The sequence below is a fragment of the Psammomys obesus genome, unplaced genomic scaffold (assembly GCF_907164565.1).
Source record: "Psammomys obesus unplaced genomic scaffold, mPsaObe1.curated_primary_1811, whole genome shotgun sequence".
Taxonomy (NCBI): domain Eukaryota; kingdom Metazoa; phylum Chordata; class Mammalia; order Rodentia; family Muridae; genus Psammomys; species Psammomys obesus.
Window position 1 is genome coordinate 706,363 of NW_026590511.1, and position 22,078 is coordinate 728,440.

The 22,078-nt window shown below is 63.9% G+C and overlaps 4 protein-coding genes across 11 annotated transcripts in view; 3 read left to right on the forward strand and 1 right to left on the reverse strand.

Moving 5' to 3' along the window:
• Stk11 (serine/threonine kinase 11) overlaps positions 1-3,199 on the forward strand; it is a 16,695-nt gene extending 13,496 nt beyond the window's left edge. Inside the window, exons 8-10 of one of the 3 annotated variants that reach the window (XM_055607804.1) lie at positions 439-638; positions 2,418-2,623; positions 2,761-3,199. In XM_055607804.1, the coding sequence (XP_055463779.1) occupies positions 439-638; positions 2,418-2,611 (394 nt within the window). In that variant the 3' untranslated portion in view covers positions 2,612-2,623; positions 2,761-3,199. The other 2 variants (XM_055607805.1, XM_055607806.1) reach the window with 2 other exon arrangements.
• On the reverse strand, positions 3,071-20,474 carry Cbarp (CACN subunit beta associated regulatory protein). Of its 3 annotated transcripts, none has more exons than XM_055607798.1 (10): positions 20,420-20,474; positions 9,652-9,751; positions 9,407-9,546; positions 9,242-9,306; positions 8,713-8,857; positions 7,759-7,930; positions 7,477-7,605; positions 6,935-7,148; positions 5,521-5,701; positions 3,071-4,767 (listed from the first exon to the last, which is right to left on the reverse strand). In XM_055607798.1, the coding sequence occupies exons 2-10, from the start codon at positions 9,742-9,744 to the stop codon at positions 3,807-3,809; spliced, it is 2,100 nt and encodes a 699-aa protein (XP_055463773.1). In that variant the 5' UTR covers positions 9,745-9,751; positions 20,420-20,474; the 3' UTR covers positions 3,071-3,806. The 3 variants fall into 3 exon arrangements, with proteins under 3 accessions (XP_055463773.1, XP_055463772.1, XP_055463774.1); XM_055607797.1 differs by lacking the exon at positions 20,420-20,474 and adding an exon at positions 11,334-11,578; XM_055607799.1 differs by lacking the exon at positions 20,420-20,474 and adding an exon at positions 10,230-10,251.
• Positions 14,089-17,485, forward strand: Atp5f1d (ATP synthase F1 subunit delta). The gene is made up of 4 exons (XM_055607808.1): positions 14,089-14,354; positions 15,543-15,696; positions 16,930-17,018; positions 17,128-17,485. Exons 1-4 carry the CDS (start codon positions 14,214-14,216, stop codon positions 17,248-17,250), a joined length of 507 nt encoding a protein of 168 aa, XP_055463783.1. The 5' UTR covers positions 14,089-14,213; the 3' UTR covers positions 17,251-17,485.
• Midn (midnolin) overlaps positions 19,691-22,078 on the forward strand; it is a 10,165-nt gene continuing 7,777 nt past the window's right edge. Inside the window, exons 1-2 of one of the 4 annotated variants that reach the window (XM_055607801.1) lie at positions 19,691-19,992; positions 21,297-21,899. In XM_055607801.1, the coding sequence (XP_055463776.1) occupies positions 21,664-21,899 (236 nt within the window). In that variant the 5' untranslated portion in view covers positions 19,691-19,992; positions 21,297-21,663. The remainder of the gene's footprint in view (positions 19,993-21,296; positions 21,900-22,078) is intronic. The other 3 variants (XM_055607800.1, XM_055607803.1, XM_055607802.1) reach the window with 3 other exon arrangements.

Here is a 22,078-nt window from a genome sequence, read left to right on the forward strand (position 1 = left end):
GTGTCTTCTCGCGGCTTGAGGCCTGGAGCTTTCTGGGTGGCAGTAGAGCCTTTATCTACCAGCTGCTCCTAACACTGGCTCTAGGGGTTCTCTGCCCCTGCCATTTGTCCCCAGTCCTGTTGTCACTTCTTGATGGCCTGGCACTGGCTCAGCTGGCTGTTCCCCAACAAGGCCTTTCAGCCTGTCCCTGTTCAAGGCTGGGACTACAGGTGCAGGGCCCTATTTGCCCACCCCAGTCCAAGGTGCTACGGCTGCCGTCGGTGGGTGGGGGTGTGGGGGAGTGTCGGCGTGTCGGTGCACGTGCCGAGACCCTGGGCCTGCAGCCTGAGCACTGAGGCCTTGCCCTCTGCATGGGCAGCCATGGGGTGTGGGACTGTGGTGGGTCCTCGCAGGGGTGGCACAGTGCCTGATGCCTCTGCTGCACATGGGCTTTTGCAGCTGGTTCAGGAAGAAACACCCGCTGGCTGAGGCGCTGGTGCCTATCCCCCCGAGCCCAGACACGAAGGACCGCTGGCGCAGTATGACTGTGGTTCCCTACCTGGAGGACCTTCATGGCCGAGCGGAAGAGGAGGAGGAGGAGGCGGACTTGTTTGACATGGAGGACGGCATCATCTATACCCAGGACTTCACAGTGCCTGGTGAGCTGGCTGGCATGTCTTGCCCAGGAGCTCCTGCCTTTGTGCAGTCTGGGACTGGCCCTTCCCCAGGCTCCAGCTGGCATGAGCCTCCAGGCCTGTCAAAGCCATCCTGTGGCTATGGCATTTCACTCTGGGCTAGCTGGGGCTCCCTGGGCCCCGTCTACAGCTTCTTTAGGCCTCCCTGGCCGCGTCTAGCAGGAGGATGGGACCCGGAGGGCAGTGGGCAGGTGCTCTGAGACAGCCACCTGAGGGAGGGTCCGGTGGCCCTCCGTCCCGGCCACGCCTGACCTTCTGTCGCCTTCTTCCCCAGGTGCCGAGGAGGCGTCCGAGTCAGGGCTTAGCGAGGACGCATGCGACACACGCATGTGGAAGAGCCAGGGCGCAGGCCCCCCTGGAGAGGAGCCCGAGGAGGGGCTCAGGGCCTTAGTGTAGCTGCCGCCCCATGCCCGCCATAAAGCTTTGCCACTGTGTCTGCAGGTGGATGCTTGCCGCGACTGCCCCTCCCCACTGCTGTCCCGGCAGGCTGCCCAGCAGGGTACCAGAGAGCAGGCCTGGGTCCAAGGCCTGAGCCAGGCCCTCAGCACCAAGGTGACCACTGGCCAGCGCTCTCGGGGCCTTTGTCCCTGTGCCCCTCAGGCCAGCCCCACTGGTAGGCCACTCCTGGCCTGTCAAACAGCTGTGTGAAGGAGGGTGAGGACCCTGGGCTCCTCGTGTCCCTGTAGCAATTGAGGATTCTGAGAGCAGTGCCTCAGAATCCGGAACACCTGCTGGGTGCCAGGTGGGACCCACAAGGACATGTGTATACCTGATGTCCACCTGGAGTCTTTCTGAGGCTGTGGCCACAGGCTGGGCTCCGAGCTGAGAGCTGGTGCCTGCAAGGCCCTCTTCATGTGGGCCCCTCAACTGGGGAGGAGGAACGCTTAGAAGGCTGCTGACTGCAGGGGACACCCTTGGGGCTGCTGAGGTTTGAAGGAAGGCAAGGGACACTGCCTTGTGTCTGGGTGGCCATGGGTCCCATGTGTCACCTGGGATAGTGACGTACAGAGCAAGATTGTGGTTCTGCCTGGTGCCTCTGTAGTGACAGTGCAGGCGGCTTTGTACCCAGTGCCTTGTGTGGAGATGAGGAGGGGTGAGGCGGGGAGGGATTTCCTGCTGCCGGATCTGTCCAACCTCTTGCCCAGTTTCATCCAGAATGGGGGGGGGGGGGGTGCTGCCAGTCTGGGCCACGTCAGAGACATTGTGGGAGAGGAACTCTGGATCCAAGAGCACAGGCAGTGGGGCCTCTGTTGAGTTCCCGCAGCCACATCTCGAGCTAGAGATGCTGCCCACTTGAGCCTGAGGAGCTTTAGGAGAGGTGACCTCCTACCCACCGTGAAGGCAGGCTGCCCAGGCAAGCTAGGCCTGTAGCCCCCAGCCGGATGGTCCCTCCCTGTGCTCAGCACAGCTAGTCAGTAGTCCCCAGGCTGAGGGCTTCATCTCCTTGGGCCTGTACTGTGGGCCTAGAGCCTGGTGGCTCCCTTGGAGAGCTCTGTGAGCTGGTGCTGGGCTGCCAAGGCTAGACAGGCAGGTGAGCATGGGTGTGCTGCAGGGGGGGGCCAGGGTATCTCACTATGGAAGGCATTGGGCCTGGCTGGACAGGCCTTTGGAGCTGCCGAGGGTTGGCCTCGGTGGCGAGAGAGCAGAAGCCTGGCCAGCCCCTGGCGCAGTTGGGGCTTGCGGGCCCCGGGACTTTGGGCTGCCTGCCCTTTGGCTCAAGCCGTGCTTGCCATCTTCCCGCAGGACAGGTCCTGGAAGAGGAAGTGGGTCAGAATGGACAGAGCCGCAGCCTGCCCAAGGCCGTATGTGTGAATGGCACGGAGCCCCAACTCAGTAGCAAGGTGAAGCCTGAGGGCCGACCGGGCACTGCCAACCCTGCGCGAAAGGTGTGCTCCAGCAACAAGATCCGCCGGCTCTCGGCCTGCAAGCAGCAGTGACTGCGGCCACAGGTAGGCACCGGGCACCACGGGTCGCAGGGGTGGGGTGGGGTGGGGTCTGAGGTCGCAGTTTTACAAAGGGCTTCCCAATCTGGGGTTGCCAGCACCAGGATCCGGATCCCGGTGCTGAGTGACTGTCGTTCCACCAGCAGTGTGTCGCCAGGAACTCTGGGCAGGTACCCCGCGAGGCTGCGGTTCCGGGCCTGCCCATCCGGACCCTTCCGGACTTTGGAGCCGAGGGCGGACCCACCGCCCCAGAAGCACTTTATGTCGAGACCACTGGCCGGCTTCGCCCGCATGCCGCCCCGCGAGCCTCGCTGTCTTTGGTTTGGTTTTGTTTGTTTTTTTTTTTTTTTTTAAATAAAACAGGTGGATTTGAGCTGTGGCTGTGAGGGTGATTGGAAATGTGGAGCAGGCGGGGCACAGGGTGGCCTGCAGAGAAAACGCAGAGCGAGCGAATATGCAGAGACATTTATGATCAACCAGACAACACAACTACCCACGGAGGGCGCAGGGCAGGGAGTGGGCGGGCACTCGCGGCGAGGCCGCCCTATCTTTTGGCAATAAATAAAGCTTGGGAAACTTGAAGCTGCCACCTGGGCTGTTCTGTCCGTGTGTGCAGAGCCCGAGGCTCTTGGGGAGGAGCAGGACGGGGCGGGGCCTGTGCACATGCGGAGAGCGGGCGGTTATTGCTGAGGGAGGGCACAGCTGCTGCGAGCGCACACCATGGGGAGGTAAGTGGGTTCAGGGTCTGGGGCAGGGAGCTCCTTTCTGGTCCTCAGCGCCCCGTGGTCCCCTCCAGGAGGTTCACGCATGCTTAGGCAGCAGTGGCGCTGCCAACACGTGCTCAGGAGTGGATGTTCAGCTGATCCTGGAGGGAGGCTGCGCATGCGCCTCAGAGCCTGCCCCCACCCACCTCTGTGGCTAGAGCTGGGTGCTGCTGTCCACCGTACACGGACCAAAAGTCCGACCTCTTCATTCTCCCTGCAGCTGAGCCTGGGTCCTGGAGCCTCGTGCCTCGGGAGGCCACTGCGCCCTGCTAAGTGCCCGAGGGGACACTGCGCGTGCGCACTTGGGATTTGGACCGCGCGCCCGTACACGACAACCCCAGGTTTCTCCTGTTGTCGCCACCATTCCCGTGGCTTCCCCAAGTGCCGCTGGAGGAGCTGCTGAGAGGCGGGTCGAGTCACAGAGCTTAGACCGGGCTGTGGTCGGGGGACGTGGGGGCGGCAGCAGCGACCACCAGCACCGGGGACGAAGCGACTGGCTCGGCAAGGCGGGGTGCGAGGAGTCTCTCGTCGAGGCTGGCCGCCAGCTTGTCCAGCAGGGCCCCGGCGGGCTCCACACAGGGCGCAGGGCCTGGGCAGCCGCCGCCGCCAGGCTCCTCCTCGATGACGGGGATAGAAGGGTCGTCGCCGGCGGCGGGCAGCGCGCGGCCGCCTTCCGGGGGACAGTCGACGCTGTCACCACGGCGCAGGGGTGCACGCGTGGGGCGCGCGGCCCCCGGGGGCGTGACCACGCGAGCCCCGCCAGGGTCGCTGTGCTGCCGCCCCCTCTGTTGCCACTGCTTCCGCGCGTGGGTGTGAGGGTGCGCACGCGCGCGGTGGCGGGGTGCGTCGTCGAAATGCGGGTCGTGGCGCAGGAACTCGTGGAAGAGAGCATCCGTCTTCTCATCGATGCTGTAATCGCGGCGCGGCCTGCGTGGCCAGGCTCGCGGGCTGCGGGGAGGGCTGCGGGCTGCAACAGGAAGTTCAGCGGCTTCGTCGCCCGCGCCGCGGCCCTCGATGCTCGCGTACCCACTGTCCATCTGCAGCAGGCGGCGGGCCTCGCCGTCCTTAGGCCGCAAGGCGGGCGGAGACTCGGGAGGAGGCGGGAAGGCGGGTGCTGCGCCGCCACCCCCAGAGCCCGAGCCCGAGCTGTCCCCGCTGCGCACTGAGTCGCGGTCATTGCCGCTGCTGCTGTGGTCCGACGCAGTGGCCGCGTGGAGCTCTAGCGAAGCACGAAGGCTCCACAGGTCACGGTAGCTGCACTGCGCATGCTCGGCGTCCTGTTCTTGCTGCGGGTCCTGCTGCTGCGCATGCTCGGGCCCCAAACAGATGCCATGCTCCGGAGGAGTCTCGGGGCTTGCTCCTCCCGCCGCCTCAGCTGCCTCTAGCCTGCAAGGCCAGGCCCACGTGGTCAGAGCCTGCAGGGAGTGCCCTGCCCTGCCGGCTGGGCCACTGTTGGTGCATTAGGGACTATGGACATTGAGGGACTCCCATGGAGCCCAGGCCACTCCTAGGTACGTTCTCTTGATGTGCGTGCAAGGAGACTTGAGGGAATGGCCTGAGCTACACTCCAAATTGGCCCCTCGTCCTAGACCGTTACTTCACCCCGCTGGTCATGGGCTGATACGGCCAGGTGTGGATCAGTGAGGCCAAGGGGCACCCCCAAGTCTGCAAGGCCTGTATCCCAGCGGTTTTAGCATTGGGGAGTTTTGCTTTTGCATTGGGGAGGGAGGTTACTTCTGAGAGAAGCAGTTACCAAGGCTCTTGTGAGGGGTCAGGCAGACTTCAGGAGTGCAGGTGGGCAGAAGGGTCGCTGGGACCACCGAGGAGCCCTTCAGGCCTCGGAGCCTGCTGCAAACCGGCAGGGCCAGGGTAGGCCCAGGCCCGCTGCTCTGCTCAGGTGGGTGTCCCAGCTTGGAGACCCTGGGGCCAACAACTGCCCACCTACCCTTACCCAGTCTCTCCCTGCTTCCCTCCTCCTTCTCCGGTCTGCGCTGGAGAGGTGGCCCCCATGAAGTGGCCAAGGTGACTCGAGTTCGTGTCCACAGGGCCAGGAGGGCAGTCCCCGGGCCACCTACAGGGGACGGGGCAGGGCAGGGGCCCAGGGGCCCACCCTTAGCACCTCTATCTACTGAAAAATACCTGCCGAGAGTGGGGGGCGGGCTGGTGGGGCTGGCCAGAAAGGGGCGGGGGGGTGGGAAAGCCACCGAGTCGCCTGCGCTGGCGATGTACTGAATGAAGTCCGCGTGGGGGACATCGCCTTCCTGTTCCATGCTCTCACTGGCTGCCCGCTGCCGCTGAAAATGGTGCCGCTTAGGAGAGCCTGTAGTGGGGCAGAGTGGATCGGGAACAGAGATTAGGCGTGGGCTGAAAGACCTCGGGGGAAGGCAGTCCAGAGAGCCCTGGCTGGACAGGAGTGGCCGTGAGAAAGGACGTCCATTGGCCAGCACGGCCGAGCTCTTGCTGAGGCAGGGAGGCTGGGGTTGGTGGGGCCCTGCATGGGAGAGAGGAAGGTGCTGCCTCTAGGCGGCCCCCACCCCAGCTCCTGGCCACTAGCCAGGATCTTCCCCAAAGAGAACGGCCAATGGGCAGGCCTCCAAGTAGGAGGGTGGGTGGGAGACGCCAGCAAACAGGTTCTGGGCGGCCACAGTGGCCTGCGGCCAATCCGCACCACCTGGGAAGCCAGGCTCTCACCTGGGCAGTCAGCAGGACCACCCCTCCCACAGGAGCACCCCGGAAACTGGCAGCCTCGAGCCCTCTGCCACCCGGATCCTCCCCAGCGCTCTCCCACTGTCACCTAAGCAAGGCCAGGGTGTCCTCCCCACAGTCCCGCCACACTGTACCCTGGGGCCGACAGGCTGCCACCTGTTTTCGTAAGCAGCTTTCTTGGCACAACCACACTCATTTGCGTTTGGAAGCTCCACGGCAGCTGCCGGGATGGGACACTGTCGCCACAAAAGCCCAAACTGTTACTGTCCAGGGCCTTATCAAAAGTGTTTGGGGGTTAGCTGGGTACAACTCATGCCTGCAATCCCGGGGACTCAAGGCCTTCCCCAGGCCACACAAGGAGACAGCTTCTCAAAATAACAAAAAGGCATTCATGGATCCTAAAATTAGTCCACACTCCCTCTGCTTTCTCTTTTTGGAGAAGGGTTCTCATGTAGCCAAGGCTAGCCTCAAACCTGCTACACAGCTGAAGCCGACTGAATTCCTGTCCTCCTGCCTCTGTCCTCCCAAGTACTGGGATATACACCTCCACACGGGGCAGGGAAGCCAGGACCTCCTGCGTGCTGGAGAGGTCCTCTACCACTGAGACTTGTTCTAATAATCAGAACTGTACAGGCCAAAGGACTGGGTGTGGCCCAGGGAGGCTGGGGACTGCTGGCATGCTAACAGATGCCCGTGCACACAAGCCTGGGGCACCCTGCCTAGGAGACACAGGGCACTGACAGCCTTCCTAGAGACGGACATGTTCCGGCCCTGGGCATTCCGGGCCATCTGCAAGGCCTCCAGGAAGACGGCCCCCGGAAGTCACGGCCACTCTGGGGTGCCTTACCTCTCGTGTCCAAACTGGATGCCCGCTGGCTAGGCTCCAGCTTCCATTTCTTGACCTTGAAGTAGGGGCTGGCCCCATCCAGGCTGGCATGGCGGCGAAGCCTTGTAAAGAACTGCAGCACAGTGCCTGCCCCCGAAGAGCCTGGGCCCATCTCCCCAGGCTCTGTCTCAGGCCCGGGCCCGGCGGCCTTGGTACCGCATGTGCCTGCATCTAACTGGGGGGTTGGAGGGGAGGCAGCAGGATGACCGTCAGGCGTGGAGTCCCCTCCCAGCCAGCCCCGGCCCAACCCCTGGGTCCCTGCTGAGCAAGCCTGCAGCCCCTTCTAGCAGCCTTCTCTTTCAGGCCAGCTCTGCCTCCCTGAATCTTGTCTTCGGTGGGGGAAGGACTGTGACTGGAAGCTCTTTTCTCCGGGCTCCTCACCCTTCCCACCAGCCTGGCTCTTAAGGGAATCCTAGGGTGCCGTGCTCTGGGAATGGAGTGGTTCTGAGGGAGAAGGTGGCCTCGAGAAGGGATGCCGAGGGGAAACCAGAGAAGACCCTCACCGAGGCGGCCTCCCCGGAGTCACTGGAGGCCGAGGGGCTGATCTCTGAGAAGTCCACAGAGTTGTAGGGATCACCTGGCAGGGCAGAGCTGGGACCGCCTGAGCGGCCAGCGAGAGCCTTCCCAGGGGGCTGTGAAGCGGAGAGATGGGGAGGGGGGTGGAGTAACAGCACAAAAGGATGAGGGGTGAACCCGCCGTCTCACCCTAGGCAGCCGGGGCCCTCCTCAGCGTGCCCGCCGCCACCTTGCCGAGGATGGGGGCTAGCAGCAACCGTGACCCTCACCTGGAAAATAGCCAAGCTGTCCTTGGGGGTGGTAGCTGGGTGGGGCGTGGCCGCTGCGCTGGCCTCGCCCGAATCACACTCATGGATAGTAGCGATTTTGAGGGGCGGTAGGTGGAGGTGAGTGAGGCGGGCATTCTTGAGGTGATGGAAGTCCCCCTCTGTCAGGGTGTACCTATGTCAGGGACCCCAACAGTCAGCCCATGGCAGTCCCTAGCATAGCATCTACTTTAACATCTTGACAAGCAGGTCTCTAACTTCTTGTTCAAGGATGACTCTGAACTTCGGATTTTCATGTCTCCACCTATTAAGTGCTGGCATGACAGGGTTTTGTTTATTTTTTTAGGACACACTCTCTCTCAATGTAGACCAGCTTGGCCTTGAACTCACAGACTGTCCACCTACCTCTGCCCCTGTCACACTCAACATCCCCCCCCCTTTTTTTTGTTTGTTTGTGGGTTCTTGTTGTTGTTCCATTTTTTTGTTTGCAGATTTTTGTTTTTGTTCTGTCTCAATCCAGCCTCGGTTGGCCTTGACCTTTGCAGCCTCTGCTGGTCATGTGCTGGTACTCCAAGCCTGCTGGTGTTCTTTCTAAAGGCAGGTCTTAACATGCACCCTTGGCTGGCCTGGTACTGCTTATGCAGGCCTCAGATTTGTAGAAATCCAGACTGGAGCGATGGCTGGGGCATTCCCAGCACCCATACCGGGCCCCTCAGAACCACCTGTAATTCTAGCTCTGGGGAAATCGGCCGCCCTCTTCTGGCCTCTGTGGGCCCTTGCACTCACAGGTACCTACCTGCCCGCCAACATATGTAAATGAAAATAAACATTCAAAGGAGTCCGGTAACCCTCCTGCCTCGTCCTGCGGTTTGGATCTCTCTACTAACCACCCTGTGGAAAGCCGGGGCCCCCGTTTTCACACCAAGTAGCTGTGACCAACCCCTTGACTTCCCTCACCGGCGGCCCTTGTCCTGAGCCTTGCGGCTCTGTTCAAACAGGGCAGCCTCGTTGAAGGACACCCGGCGGCCGGTGGAACTGGTGGCTAGGAAGCGCCCGGTCTCGGCGTCCTGACACTCGGGGTCTTCCCTCCTGCAGTCGGGGTCTGTGAGGAGAGCCAAGAGAGGGTGGGCCCGGGGTGGGCCGCGCGTGTCTTGCCGCCAGGCAGGCCGCTGGGCGGGGGCGGGCCGGGAGGGGGGCGGGGCCGAGTGAGGGCAGGACGGGGCGGGCTGGGCGGGGCGGCGGGCACTCGCTCATCCGCTCACACACTCACTCGCTCTCAGCACGCGCCTGTGCGCACCTACGCCTGGGCGTTAAGGAAACAGAGATGAGTCGGACTCGAACTGCGCCCAGTCTGGTGGGGGAGACAGACAGACAGACCGTCAGGCGGCCCGAGGGGGCGGGCAGGGGACCGAGGGGCGGGGCGCGGCGGGAGGCACAGTCAAGCGCAGCGAGGGGTGCTGCAGGCCAGGCCGCGCGGGCCCCTCACCTTGTATGGGGTGGGTGCCGTTGTCCAGGTAGGTGGTGGTGGTCTTCTCCGCTTCCTCCATGGCCCTGAGGAAGACAGGCGAAGGGTGAGCAGGGTTGGGGACGCCCACCTAGGAGGTTCTGCGGGCACCTGGGCGCCTCCCCGAGAGGCTCCGAGGGCATGCACCTGTTGAAGCGCTGGTGCACCTCCCAGCAGCGTTTGCAGAGCAGAAGAACGCCAGACAGCACTACGAGCGTGCCCCCGACGAACAGCGACATCACCACCACCAGCAGCACGTAGTTGTCCAAGATGGGGTCAGGCTCCGCCTGGGTGGGGGCGGGGTGAGCGCACAGGGACTGCGTGTGTAAGGGCTCTGCTGCAGGGAGGAGTTTCCATCCCACCCCTCTCCCTGGCCTCCAGGAGTCACCCACCGTGGGACGGCTGGTGGCATTTTCCCACGAGGTCGTCAGGGCATCGGTGGCGGTGGTGGCGGCCGCGGTGGCCATGGTGGCCGTGGGCTGCATTCTGAGGCTGCGGGCAGGGCAGAGAGGCAGCTCAGGTTCAGCTCTGCCCGGCCCTCCCGACAGGAGCCCCTGCAAGCCAGCCCCCATCATCCCCGCGCACAGCAGCCGTCACCGGGGTGACTCATGGACAGGTGGGGCCAGAGGCCCCCCCCTCCCCGCCTCCCCTCCCCCAAGGGCGCTTGGAGCCAGGGCTTTTTTCCCAGGACCTCTCTTTCGCCATCTTTAACCCACAGAAGGTGCATCGCGCGTGCGCAGCGCTGTCTGTGTGTGTGTGTGTCTGTGTCAAGCGTGGGTCTCCCATGTCCCAGCCACCTGGCTGGCCGGTGTGGCCGGCCCAGCAAGGTTGCGCAGCCATGCCCAGGAAATGTTAAGCACCCTCGGAGGGATGGGGACAAGAAGCCTCCGAGGCACGCTCAGGAGACAGCCCTGGGGTCCTTCGTGTCTCAGGGTCTCGTGAGATAGAAAAGCAACTGAAGACAGCGCACCTGAGGCGCGGGAGGGGCTGCACCAGTGACACCCCCCCCCCCAGTCACGACACCAGCCGAGAAGGTCCCCGTGCCCCCCCCACTGGTGGGAGTGGAAAGGACAAAAGACGCTCATCTGTTCCTGGCCTGAAAAATCTGGTTCCCATGGCGACGGTGCGCAGGGCCGCGCCGGGGGGCGGGTTGCCAGGCAGAAGGAGGCGGGAGGGGGCGCGGGGGAGGACGCCCACAGGGGCGCCCCGAGCCGTGGCCAAGATGGCTGCTCCACTAGGCCTTCACCAGTAGCGAGGAAACTGAGGCTGGGCCACACCGCGGGGCGGGGGCGGGGGCCACACTCAGGACTGCACCTGCCTCACTCGGGGAAGGACGAGGTTCTGAGTGTCGGGGCAGCTCTGGCCAGCCACCCCTAGTTCCCACACTGAGCGTGAGCACGCAAAACCCGCTCCCACGGAAGAGGAGCCTGCAGGCTCCGGCGTCGTCAGTGTTTTTCGGACTCAATGGGGGGGGGGGGGGGCGGAGTGAACAGATGTGTCCCTAGAAAGGCTACGTGTCCTCAGCGCTCCGAGGCAGAGGCCGGCGGGCATCAGTGTTGGCGGGTGGCAAGGGGCGCATAATATGGGTCGGAAAACCAGTTCAGGCTGGAGGGGGGGTGGGGCATGGTGAGGATGGCAATGAGGGGTGAGGAGGAAGATGGCTGGACACCCGAGGCGAGGAAGGTGGGGTCGTGAGGGCAGGCGGGACCGCAAGCCTAGATAGGGGTCCCACAGGGCGCCCCCCCAGGCCCCCCGAGAAGGATACGGTGGGGGAAAGCGCAGAGTCACGAGGATCCAGGGGGCCAGAGCGACACTGCTCTAGTCCTGTCACTAGGGTAAACTGAGGCCGAGGGAGGGCATGGGCGGGCTCCCTCTCCGGGCTGCAGACGGTGGGCGGGGTGCAGGGCGGCTCAGGCCGTTCCCACGCTCCGCTCCCTCCCCGGGGCCACGCGCAACCGCGCGCGACAGGACTGGTGGGTCAGGGCGGGCCCCGGAGCTGGTCGCCATCCCCTGGCCGCGCGCATCGGCCCGCCCGTCCCCGCCCGGCCCCGTCGCCAGGGCCCGCCGCGCCTACCTCAGCGCCGGGGCGTGCGGCCCATGGGCGGCGGGAGGGCGGGCGGCGGATGCACGGCGCTCCCGGCTGGCTCTGGAGCTCGGTGGCCGCGGAGCCGGCGGAGAATTTATGAATGGAGACAGCGGCGCGCGGGGGTGGCGCGCGCGAGAGGAGGGGCCGCGCACGTGATCGCGTTGGCGGTGCGCCCGCTCCGGCCCCTGGCTCGGTGTCCCCGGTAGCCGCCCGGTCCCGCAGCACGGCCGCCCCCGCCGCTCTCGCCGCCGCGTCTGGCTCGCTGCGCGCTGGCCACCGCCTCCCCTTCCCTTCCGGCGGGGGCGGGGGGCGGAGCCTGAGCGCCCGGCGCCCCCTCCCGCGGCCCCGCGGCCCCGCCCCCCTGCACCGCTGCACGACTCAGCCTACCTGGTGCTGCAGCATCCCGGAACCCAGCGCGGGCGGGGCGCGCGGCGCCCCCAGCGGAACACGGGACCTTGGGTCTTGGGGACCCTGAGTCTTGGGGACCCTGGGCTATCCAGCTTGTCACCTGCCACTCCGGGTGTTCGGTTCCAGCCTGCGGGTCCCCCTCCCCCCCTCGGTCTACAAGGCATGAGACCTAGGGACCCCACGTCCCGCAACTCGCCTGTTTTTCCCGTGCTGCTCTTCTGCGGGGTCCCTTACAGGCCCGCCAGATTCCCACTGCCGCCCGCACCTCCTCAGAACTTGCACCCAAAACTGGCTGTGATGGAGATCAACTGCATTCGAAACCGTCTGGATCAGGCGTGCGAGGCCACCCTCAGCTACACGGAATCCTCAGTCAGCTTGAGCTGCATGAGACCCCCCTCACAAACAAAAGTGTGCTGAGATGGCCCAGCACGTACAGGTGCCAGCGGCCAAGAACCCACGTTCCATCCCTAGGCACAACATCCAAACGAAGACGGCCTATTCCCACAAGCTGTCCTTGGCCAGCCGAAGATTTGCTGTCCCCTTGCCCACTAAATGAGTATAATGAAATTTTAACTTGCATCCATACGGGTCCGTAGGTCTGTCATGGATGACTCATACCAGACAAACCCTTCCCCTTGCAGTGATTTTTTTTTTTCCTTCCGGTTGGTGCTTGGGTTCAAACCCAAGGTCCGTCTCATTCTAGGAGCCTATGTTTCCAGGCCCTACCTGCTGGTTCCCTGTTGTGGCCCACAGTCAAGTAACGGAGGTTGGCTGCTTATACTGATCTCCAGGACAACAGTCCCCCCGCCCCGCCCCCAGTGAAGAGGATTGACACAGACTCACTCAGGACCCGGACCCGAGGCTGGCCTCAAGCTCAGGCCATGTCACCAATCCTGGATTTCTAAAATGCTGTAAATCCTCTCCGTGTGTGTGTGTGTGTGCGCTTCTGAGGGCAGGAAGAGGGTGTGACTTCTAAAGCTGGAGCTACAGGCCTTGAGCTGCCCCCCACGGGGGCCGGGAATGGAGCGCTCCATTAACGGCCGAGCCTTCTCTCCACCACCTAGGTTAGTTAGGTTCTTAAAGACTTGTCTGCTAAGGCACAGTGGCTATGTTGAGCGGACAGGACCTGACAGACATGTCCTAGGTTTGGGTCCTTGCTTCGCGGAGCACCGAGTAGATACGGGGTCCTTGGGTTGGTGTGTGTGTAAGACGTGCGCAGGACACACCTGGGTACGAGGATGGGCGTGTTCGTTACCCACTGACCAGGCAGAGAATCTCCCGGGTTTGACTGAAGCCGGGACTGCTGGCTATTGCGCAAGTCTGAGCCCCAGGGGCTATGCTTTGGAGAATTTAAAGAAAAAAAAAAAAATTACACTTGCGTCACCCAGACTCCGGTTCATGAGTGACCACGACCCTCTAGCTGCCGGCTGCCCACCTAAGGTCCAATACTGCACCCTTAAGTCGCGCCTCCCTACTGTTTACCCCACCAAATCTAAGCCCGCAATTTCTGTTGCGGGGCGTGGGGGATGGGGACCGAGACCTGAGCGGAGGCTGGAACCTGCGTGATCGCGGGGGCAGGGCGGTGACGTCATGGCCGAGAGCGAGGCTGCGCGGACACGGCTGACGTCAGTGGGGCCCCTCGGCCGCCCGCGCACGCGTCTTTGCGTCAGCGGCGCGCGGGGGCGGAGGCCCACGGGGAGGGGGGGGTGACTGCGGAGAAGAGCGAGCGCGTCTTCAGGCTCCGAGCGCCCTCTGCCGGCGCCCGAGTGCGCGCCACGCAGTGAGGTCTGCGTGCTTCCCTTCTCCCGGCGGCACCACTTTTATTACGCGTAGGCAAGTTCCCACTGTGTAGACCGGGGTGGTCCCAAACTCAGGAGCCCCGTTTGCCTCTGCCTCCGAAGAAGAGCTGGGATTAATCGCACATTGGTTCCATTTGGTTTTTTTAACGATGTATTTCGGTGCGCACTTCTCACTGTATGTCGTGGAGCTCGGTGGTCCCCTTCCGATCACTCGGCTGGGACTGCAAGAGCGCGTCACGACACCGGGCTGCTAGCCTACATCTCAATTTTTCTCCCCCAACAGGTTTCTTCTTTGGACCTCGAATACGCACTAAGCGCCTCTACGCTGATCGACACCTGCCACCAAGCGGGCATCCCTTCCGCGCCAAATGTCCCCTCCGGCGGGTGGGTGTCCAGTTGCAGTTCAGCCTAACCTCGTCCTGAGGACCCTGGGCTTCGTTTGCAGGTCGAAGGCGAGAAAAACTACACCTCCCAGAATGCTCAGCGCGTTCTGCAGTGCGCGCAGCCTACAGGGGACCGTAGTGCGCGCATGCGTACTGTGGGAACCGTGCCTCCCAGAAGGCCACGCGCGCCGTCCTCCTCGCCCGCCCTCAAGGCCGCCTCGCCGTCCCAGTGTGTCCGCTGTCCACGCCGCCCGAGATTCACGGACGCCCCCGCCGCCATGCTGCCCGCCGCGCTGCTTCGCCGCCCGGGCCTGCGCCGCCTGCTGTTCCAGGCGCGAACCTACGCCGAGGCCGCGGCCGCGCCTGCCCCCGCCGCCGGGCCCGGACAGATGTCCTTCACCTTCGCTTCCCCGACGCAGGTGCGAACTCGCAGCCTCCGGGGTCGCCAAGACCCTGACTTAACCTGTGGTGGGTGGAGGATCCAATTGTATTGGGTCTCAAGTTCCAACCCCACGGGAACCCTCTCCGCGGGCCTCGCCCCCTCGGTAGGGTCACCCCGGGCCAGACCTGTCTTCACTGAAACTTCATGCCCCACCCCTAAAGGCCTGGACCTAAGACTCCACCCTGTATGTTGGTTGGGGAGAGGTCTCCTATCTCGGGAACCCAGATTTTGCCCGCTGAGCCGAGGGGGTGTCACACGGATCTCAAGCCCCACACCTGGGTGGAGGTCACTCAGGCCCCATTCTCTGATGTGTCACCTGTATTCTAGGTCTTGTCCCTGAGGTTCATATGAACCCCAGCCTCCACCCAAGGCTTAAGTGGTGTCACCTGGACCCCAGGATTGATATGGCCCATAGTCCTGTCCTCTTGGGGATTTACATGGATCCCAGTTATTACCCATGGGAGAGTCCCCAAGATGTTACCCAAGCAGGAGTCACCACTACCCAAACCCAGACCCCTTTTTGGACCCAGATCCTGCCACTGAATGGTCTCAGAACAGAAGCCCCAGCACTGGTGGGATTGCCAGGCTCCCTATCCCATTGCGTTCACCTGGACCAAAGCTCTTCCCTGTGCAGACCCCAGCCGGGGGTTTTCAACTCATACCTGTCCTATTCATAAGCCTTAGGTTGGCCTTAGGTTTTTGATCCCCTCAAAGCAACTTTCTGGAGTGGTGGGAGGACAGCCATAGGGTTTCCCAGAAACTCCGACTCCAAGATGCCATCCCAGGGGCTGGAGCCTGTCCTGCACGGCCCTGTGTTTGAGCCACCTAGACACTCCTTAGACTCAGGTGTCCCATTTCACAGGTGAGCAAGCTGAGGCTAATGGCTTCCATGCCCCATCAGAATTTCACCCTTGTTGGGCACAGCAGCACATGCCTGTAATCCCAGTGCTCTGGGAGGCAGAGGCAGGCAGGTGGATTGCTATGAGTTCAAAGTCAGCCTGGTCTACAAATTGAGTCCAGGACAGCCAAGGCTGCACAGATAAACCCTGTCTCAAAAAACCAAAAAGAAAAAAAAAAAATCCTCCATGCGCCCATCGTACAGCAGGAGAGCGCAGTCGCCATGGTGCCAGGGCATTGCCTACCGCATGCTGTACACTCTCTACAGGTCTTCTTTGACTGTGCCAACGTCCGGCAGGTAGATGTGCCCACGCTGACCGGAGCCTTTGGCATCTTGGCCTCCCATGTTCCCACACTACAGGTCCTGCGGCCTGGGCTGGTAGTGGTCCACGCTGAAGACGGCACCACAACTAAATACTTCGGTGAGTGGGGCCCATGTCCCCCACAGGCCAGGGAGAAAGCAAAGGCAGCAGGCGGGCACAGCCCGCCCAGATGGAGATGTGGTCGTCTGGGCATAGAGGGAAGTGAGCGGCTGAGCTAGCCTGCAGGGTAGGAGGAAGCCCGATGAAGGACCCTCCGTCGCCCCTTCTCCAGATGGAGGGGAGTGTCTTGTGTTGTCTCGGGGCTCGGCGTTGAGGGGGACCTTGAGAAGCCCTCTAGGCAGGGGAGCCGCCAGCATCACCGGTCTAGCCCTCCACGCCCCCGGCCCTGTCTGTTCTGCGTGGCCATGCACGGGCAAGGGGTGTGCAAGTGTGCGCGCGCACTCATGAGGGGGTGGCTGTGGTCTGTCTCCCGTCCTCATTCCTCTCACGGAGGGCCTGAACCTGGACTTTGCCCTCTTTTTTGGCTGGGCAGGCTGCCCAGTGAGCCGCAGCCGTCGCTGTGCCTGCTCCTGGCATTAGGGTTACTAGAGGCACCTGGGCTTCCCCCCCCCCCCCACTCTGCTCGCACAGCAGGTGTGCTGGGCTTCTCAGCTCTGCAGCCCCTTCACTTTCCTGTTTTGTTTAGCTCACAGCGGGGACTCCTGTAGCCCAGGCTGACTGTGCGCTCCTGAGCCTCCTCACCCCACATGCTGGGTGACAGGTTTGTCACCACACCCAGTTTCCTTCGTGCTGGGGATTGAACCCAGGGCCGTGCATGTGCCAGGCAAGCACAGTACTGACCGCGCCTCAGCGTTAGCTCCTCTTTCACTCTTAGTTTGAGAGGACATCTCTATGTGTTGCCCCAGTTGGCTCTGAGCTGGTAGTCCCCTGTCTCAGCCTGGGGATGAGGTCAGCCCAGGGCTGGATGACCTGTGCACCAAGGCCAGGAATCCTTTTGCAGCGCTTACATGCTGGGCCTGAGCCCCAGGCTCAGGGTCACCCTGGACAGCTGGCCATGAGCACACTAGGAGGTAGAGGACTCCTGTGAGCACAGTGGCAGGTGGAGGACTCCTGTGAGCACACTGGGAGGAGGTGGAGGACTCCTGTGAGTACAGTGGCAGGTGGAGGACTCCTGTGAGCACAGTGGCAGGTGAAGGACTCCTGTGAGCACAGTGGCAGGTGGAGGACTCCTGTGAGCACAGTGGCAGGTGGAGGACTCCTGTGAGCACAGTGGCAGGTGGAGGCTGCTCTGGCTTCTGTCCATAGTGAGCAGTCTCTGACATCTCTCCGTAGTGAGCAGTGGCTCCATCACTGTGAACGCGGACTCCTCGGTGCAGTTACTGGCTGAAGAAGCTGTGACGCTGGACATGCTGGACCTGGGGGTGAGCATCGGATGGGGAAACTGAGGCTCTGGGCAGGGCAGGTGTGGTGCTGGGGTGGGGCGGGCCACAGTGTGGCACTGCTGTGCTCACCCTGCCTGCCCCTCGGCAGGCGGCCCGGGCCAACCTGGAGAAGGCGCAGTCGGAACTGTCGGGTGCTGCGGATGGGCCAGCGCGGGCGGAGATCCAGATCCGAATTGAGGCCAATGAGGCCCTGGTGAAAGCCCTGGAGTAGGCATGGTCGTCGCCACAGGCAGGTCTTGGCAGCCTCGGGGGCTGTGCGGCCGGTCGCTGCTCTAGTTGCCACCAGGGGGCAGCAGTGCCCCGGTTACTGGCTTAAAACTTCCTGGTGCGTGCCTGCCAGGTCATGGAGGTCTTCCCCCAGGCTGCCCACAGCCCGGGATCCCCATGCTGCCCTGGAGAGCTGGCACTGATTGCCCCAGCCTGTCCATTAAACACCAGGAACCAGCTGAGTGTTCTCGTTTCTAACTGCACAGCACAAAGCCAAGACCCTCCCCACCCCTGCCTGGGGTTCCTGTATCTGGGCCCCCAGAGGCACTTGGACAACAGTGGGTGGGATTCACTGGCTGTTGGGGTGCCGCTTGCCAGGGTGGGATGGGCAAGAGACGGTGGGTGTGGCTAGCGCTGCTGGCCAGACTCAGCACCTGACCACCAGGGAGGACGGCCCTCCCTTTGAGGCCCCCTGCTCCACCCACAGGCTCTGGGAAGAGGCAGGTACCACCTGCTCCCACGGAGGCCCCGCCCTGGGCACACCCAGCCTGTGGGTGGCCCTAGCCTAGCTGGCTACCTTCCCGGTGCCTGGTGCGGTTGGCACCTCCTTAGGCACTCAGGCCCCTAGCTGGCCCCGGGTGGGGTGGGGTGGCCCTGGCACACCCCACCCTTTTCTAAACCACCCCCCCAACCCCACCCTGACGGCCAGGTAGTGTGCTGACTCCCCCACCCCACCCCTTCAGGGGCTGACACTAGTCCTGGGCTTCGAGGAATGTGAGGAGGGTCAAAGCCTGCCATCACCAGTCATCTGAACGTCCTGGACAGTGGCCAGCAGGCCAGCTTGGGCCTGAGTGAAGCCTGTCGCACACGTCAGGGCCCTGTGTGGGTGACTCCTGGTGGCCACATGTGCCTGATCTGGGCTTGAGTGTGCCAGAGCCCTCCAGACACTTGCAGCCTGGGGGTGTTCCCAGATACTTCATGGGAGGGTCATTCTAGGGCCCCACCTTGCCTGGCTCAGGCTTAGAGGTGTGTGGGCCCCAGAGGTCATTGAGGTCATCTTTCAGGGCCTGCCTAGGCCCCACCCTCTGTCCTCAGGCTGGGATCCCAGGTCCTAGCTGACTGGGCCACCAGGGGCCTTGTCAATTAGAACCAAAGACACGGGCTGGGCAGATGTCAACAGGAGGCCCTCAGAACAGCCCAGCCTGGGCTAGTACACCTTCTAGTGTGACTCCCTCATACCCCCCACCAAAACCAAAGAGGCATCTCCGGCAAGGAGGCACGAGCTTGGAGCCCAGCCTCGGGACAGGACACCCTGTGCTGCGTCCTGGGACAGCAGTCAGGCAGGGCGGGGCGCCCAGAGGTTGGGACCTCCTTGAGGGCAGGGCCTGGACAGAGCTCTGAGTCCTGGGGCTTCACACCTAAGGGCAGTGGACCATGGAGGAAGAAGGGCCAGGAAGCAGGAAGTGTGGGCAGTGGATTTCAGTCTAATGGTCCTGCCAGAGCCAGCCCACCTCACCTGCCCCAGTGCACACCATCACATTCTTCCTGGGTCCAACCTTGCCTCTGACCTGGTGGTAAAGGTCTCCCTACTTCCTGAACAGGCTCTGTTCATCCCTCAGTCCCTGGGCCTCCAAGTGACCCTGGGGGGCTGGGAGTGTCACCGAGGGGGCCCAGCACGCCTGTCCAGAGTGATCAGGCAGAGCACGAAGGAGGGCAGGAAGGAATTGGCCTGGGAGGGGCGCCCAGGGTAGGGGTGGTAGAGGTGCTCCGGCCAGATAAAGCAGGAGACCTGATAAGTGGATAAGTGGACAGGTGGCAGTAGAGTGGGGACAGGATGGAGGGTGCAGCCTCATCTTCAGGAAGCCCTCTGCCGAGGCCACTCGAGTGACAATCTGGTTCCTGGCTAAAGGGCTGGCTTCCTGCTCCATAGGGTGGGCAAGCATCCACCCCAACGGCTAGGGCCAGCGTGGACCCCACAGCTGGGGCTGCAGAATGTCCCCATAGGAGGTCTCCTTTGTTTGTCTGGCTACCTTGTAATTGGCCCAGAGGGGCTGGAGATGCGGACACGTGCTGCCAAGCCCAATGACCCGAGCTGACTCCTGGGACACATGGTACAGGGTGCGTCGGGGACTGGGCTACTCATGGAGGTCACACAGGTGACTGGCCTAGGCAGGCCAGGGGTGGTTGAATCGTCACAGAAATGGCCTCTGAGGTCACCGGGAAAGGATGCGGAGGCCAGGCCATCAGGCAGCTGTCCGGGGCACCCCGCTGCCTGCCAGGTGACACTGCCCTGTTTTCCTGGACCCAGGCTGCTGACTCAGGAACCCCTTCCCGTCCTGCCCCCCCTTCCCAAGGCGGGCGCCCCCAGGCGGAAGCACCAGGACAACAGGAAAGGAGGCGGGGCAGGGAAGCGGGCCAGACCCCCCCCACTACAATGTGAGATGCACCTGAGTACTGGTGGAGGTAGGAGTTACCCGAGCCAGTGGCACCCCTGAGGGACTGTTCTGTAGGTGCTTCGAAGCCCTACGGCCCGGTCTCCCAAGCCCAGGCCAGCAGGCAGGGGGGCAGATGCGTCACCAGTGCCCGGCCCCCCGCCCCTTGCCCGCCCAAACTCCACCCCAGGGAAGGCGGCGCGGATAAAGGCTCAGGGGCCGCCTGCCTGTCCCCAGACCCGCACGGCCACCTCTCGCCACGGCCCGCACACAGGTTGTCTGGAGCAGTGGGGACCCAGGACCGACGGTGCCCGGTGAGTAGAGGGAGGCCGCAGGACCGGGAGAGGGGTCCCCACTCGTCGAGGATTCCTTGGGCTTTCCACTCTTTGTTCTTTGAACCGTCGGCGTCCCGGGTGCCTCCGGACAAGGAGCCCCCGCTTGTGGGATGGGAGGGGCCGCGTCCTATGGGCACCGCCCTGTTGGGACCGCTGCCCACGCCCCCTCCCTCTTTCCAGGCATTGACCTTGAACTAGTTGCAGATAGAGACTCAATTTCCCTGTCCGTGCGGTCGTAAGTCTCCGCGCGTAAAAGCAAAGGTTCTCGACGGAGCCTCCCCACCTGCCCACCCCCAAGTCTCTGCGCCCCTTTCCCCAAGCAAGACGCACGGGCACTCCTCCCCCGGGACCCGGGTAGCGCTCCCGGGCGGGGACTGCAGAGGGCGCGCCGGGGCTGCTGACTCACCGCTGCCCGGAGCGGGGCGCGCGCGGGCGCAGCCGGGGACGCCGCGTCACGTCACGGCTTGGGCGGGAGCACCTCGGGAAACGGGCCGACCCGGGATGGGGTGTGGGGGGGTGGCAGAGAAAACAGGGGAGGATGGGTTAGGTTGGGACGCGAAGTGGCCCTGGTTCGGGAGGGACGGATCTAATCAGAGCCACGTCACCGAGCTGCAGGGCCCCGCCCAAGCCGCGGGCCCCGCCCAAGTTCTCCGATATCATTGCATCCGCCCACCCATGGGGGCGGAGGACTGGCCCGTCCTTGAGAGCCCAACCCGCGACCCTTGGCCATGAGGCTCTGGGCTCCAGCGACAGCTTCCGCAGGCCGCTGCTTCCCGGACGGAGCCAGCGGGGAGGCCCCACGATTTCCTGTTCCTCTCTCAGTCGGGAACAATGGCCGGGCCCACGGCCTGCTCTCCAGAGCGCTCCCTCTGCGGGGGGGTGGGGCCGCGCTCCCGCGGAGGGTGGGAGGCGGGCCTCTCAGCCTCCTGACCGGGGTCCGCTACCCTCGCCCTTTGTTGCGCTCTCTGGGCCTTATGAATGGTTCTGGACTCGGGTGGGGGTCGCGGGGGCGGGTCAGGAGCGCCATCAGCCCAACCCCCTTGGCGTCTCCATTGGATGCAGGAGGGATGGGGCGGGGCGAGGGGGCGGGCCTCGCTGCCACGTGGGGCAGCCCCGCGGCGATTCCCATTGGCCCGGGCGTGCGACGGACTGGGCGGCCTGTGTGTGTTGATTGGCCGCCGCCTGGCCGGCGGAGTAAGTAGTGAATGGGAGGGGGCGGTGGTCCCGCCCCTTGGAACGTTGATACATGATAACTTTTTTTTTCTTCGTACTTTCACCCCCAGATCTTGCGAGCGGCGGCTGCGGCTGTTGCTAAGGGAAGGGACGCGCGGGGTAGCACGACCCGAGAGGGATCCAGGCACCGTGCGAAGCGGGGTAGCTCGCCTCCTTTCTGTAGAACCCTCCCCGTGCCCTGCCCGGGTCGCCATCCTCCGCCCTTGAAACCGGATCGCGGACCCCACCCCGGGGCGCAACCCAAGGAGCCCACGCGACCCCGGAGCGCCGCTCGGATTGTCGCCTGCCGGCTCCACTGCTAAGGTTGGGACCTTCCCCAAGGAGCGCCCGCGGAGCGGAGGAGGACCTCGTTCGGGCGGGGGAGTCCCGGCGAGGATTGGAGGCCACCCGCGGACCCCAGTCCTGCGCGCGCCGGGGATGGAGCCGCAGCCCGGCGGCGCCCGGAGCTGCCGGCGCGGGGCCCCCGGCGGCGCCTGCGAGCTGAGCGCGGCCACGGAGTCGGCCGCACCCATGAGCCTGGCGATACACAGCACCACCGGGACCCGCTATGACCTGTCGGTGCCCCACGACGAGACTGTGGAAGGGCTGCGCAAAAGGCTGTCCCAACGCCTCAAAGTACCCAAGGAACGCCTGGCACTGCTTCACAAAGACACGTAGGTAGAGCGCCGCCCCCGCCTGCGCGCCCCCTGGCACCGGGCCGCCCCCTCGGGCCCGGGCCCCGGGCGGGAACAAAGAGCGCGCCGCGCGGGGAAGCAGGGGGCAGCCAGACGGGGGGCGGGGGCGCGCGGCGCGCCGTGCGCGCTCTCGGGCGCCCTCTGCTCGGCCTTACTCG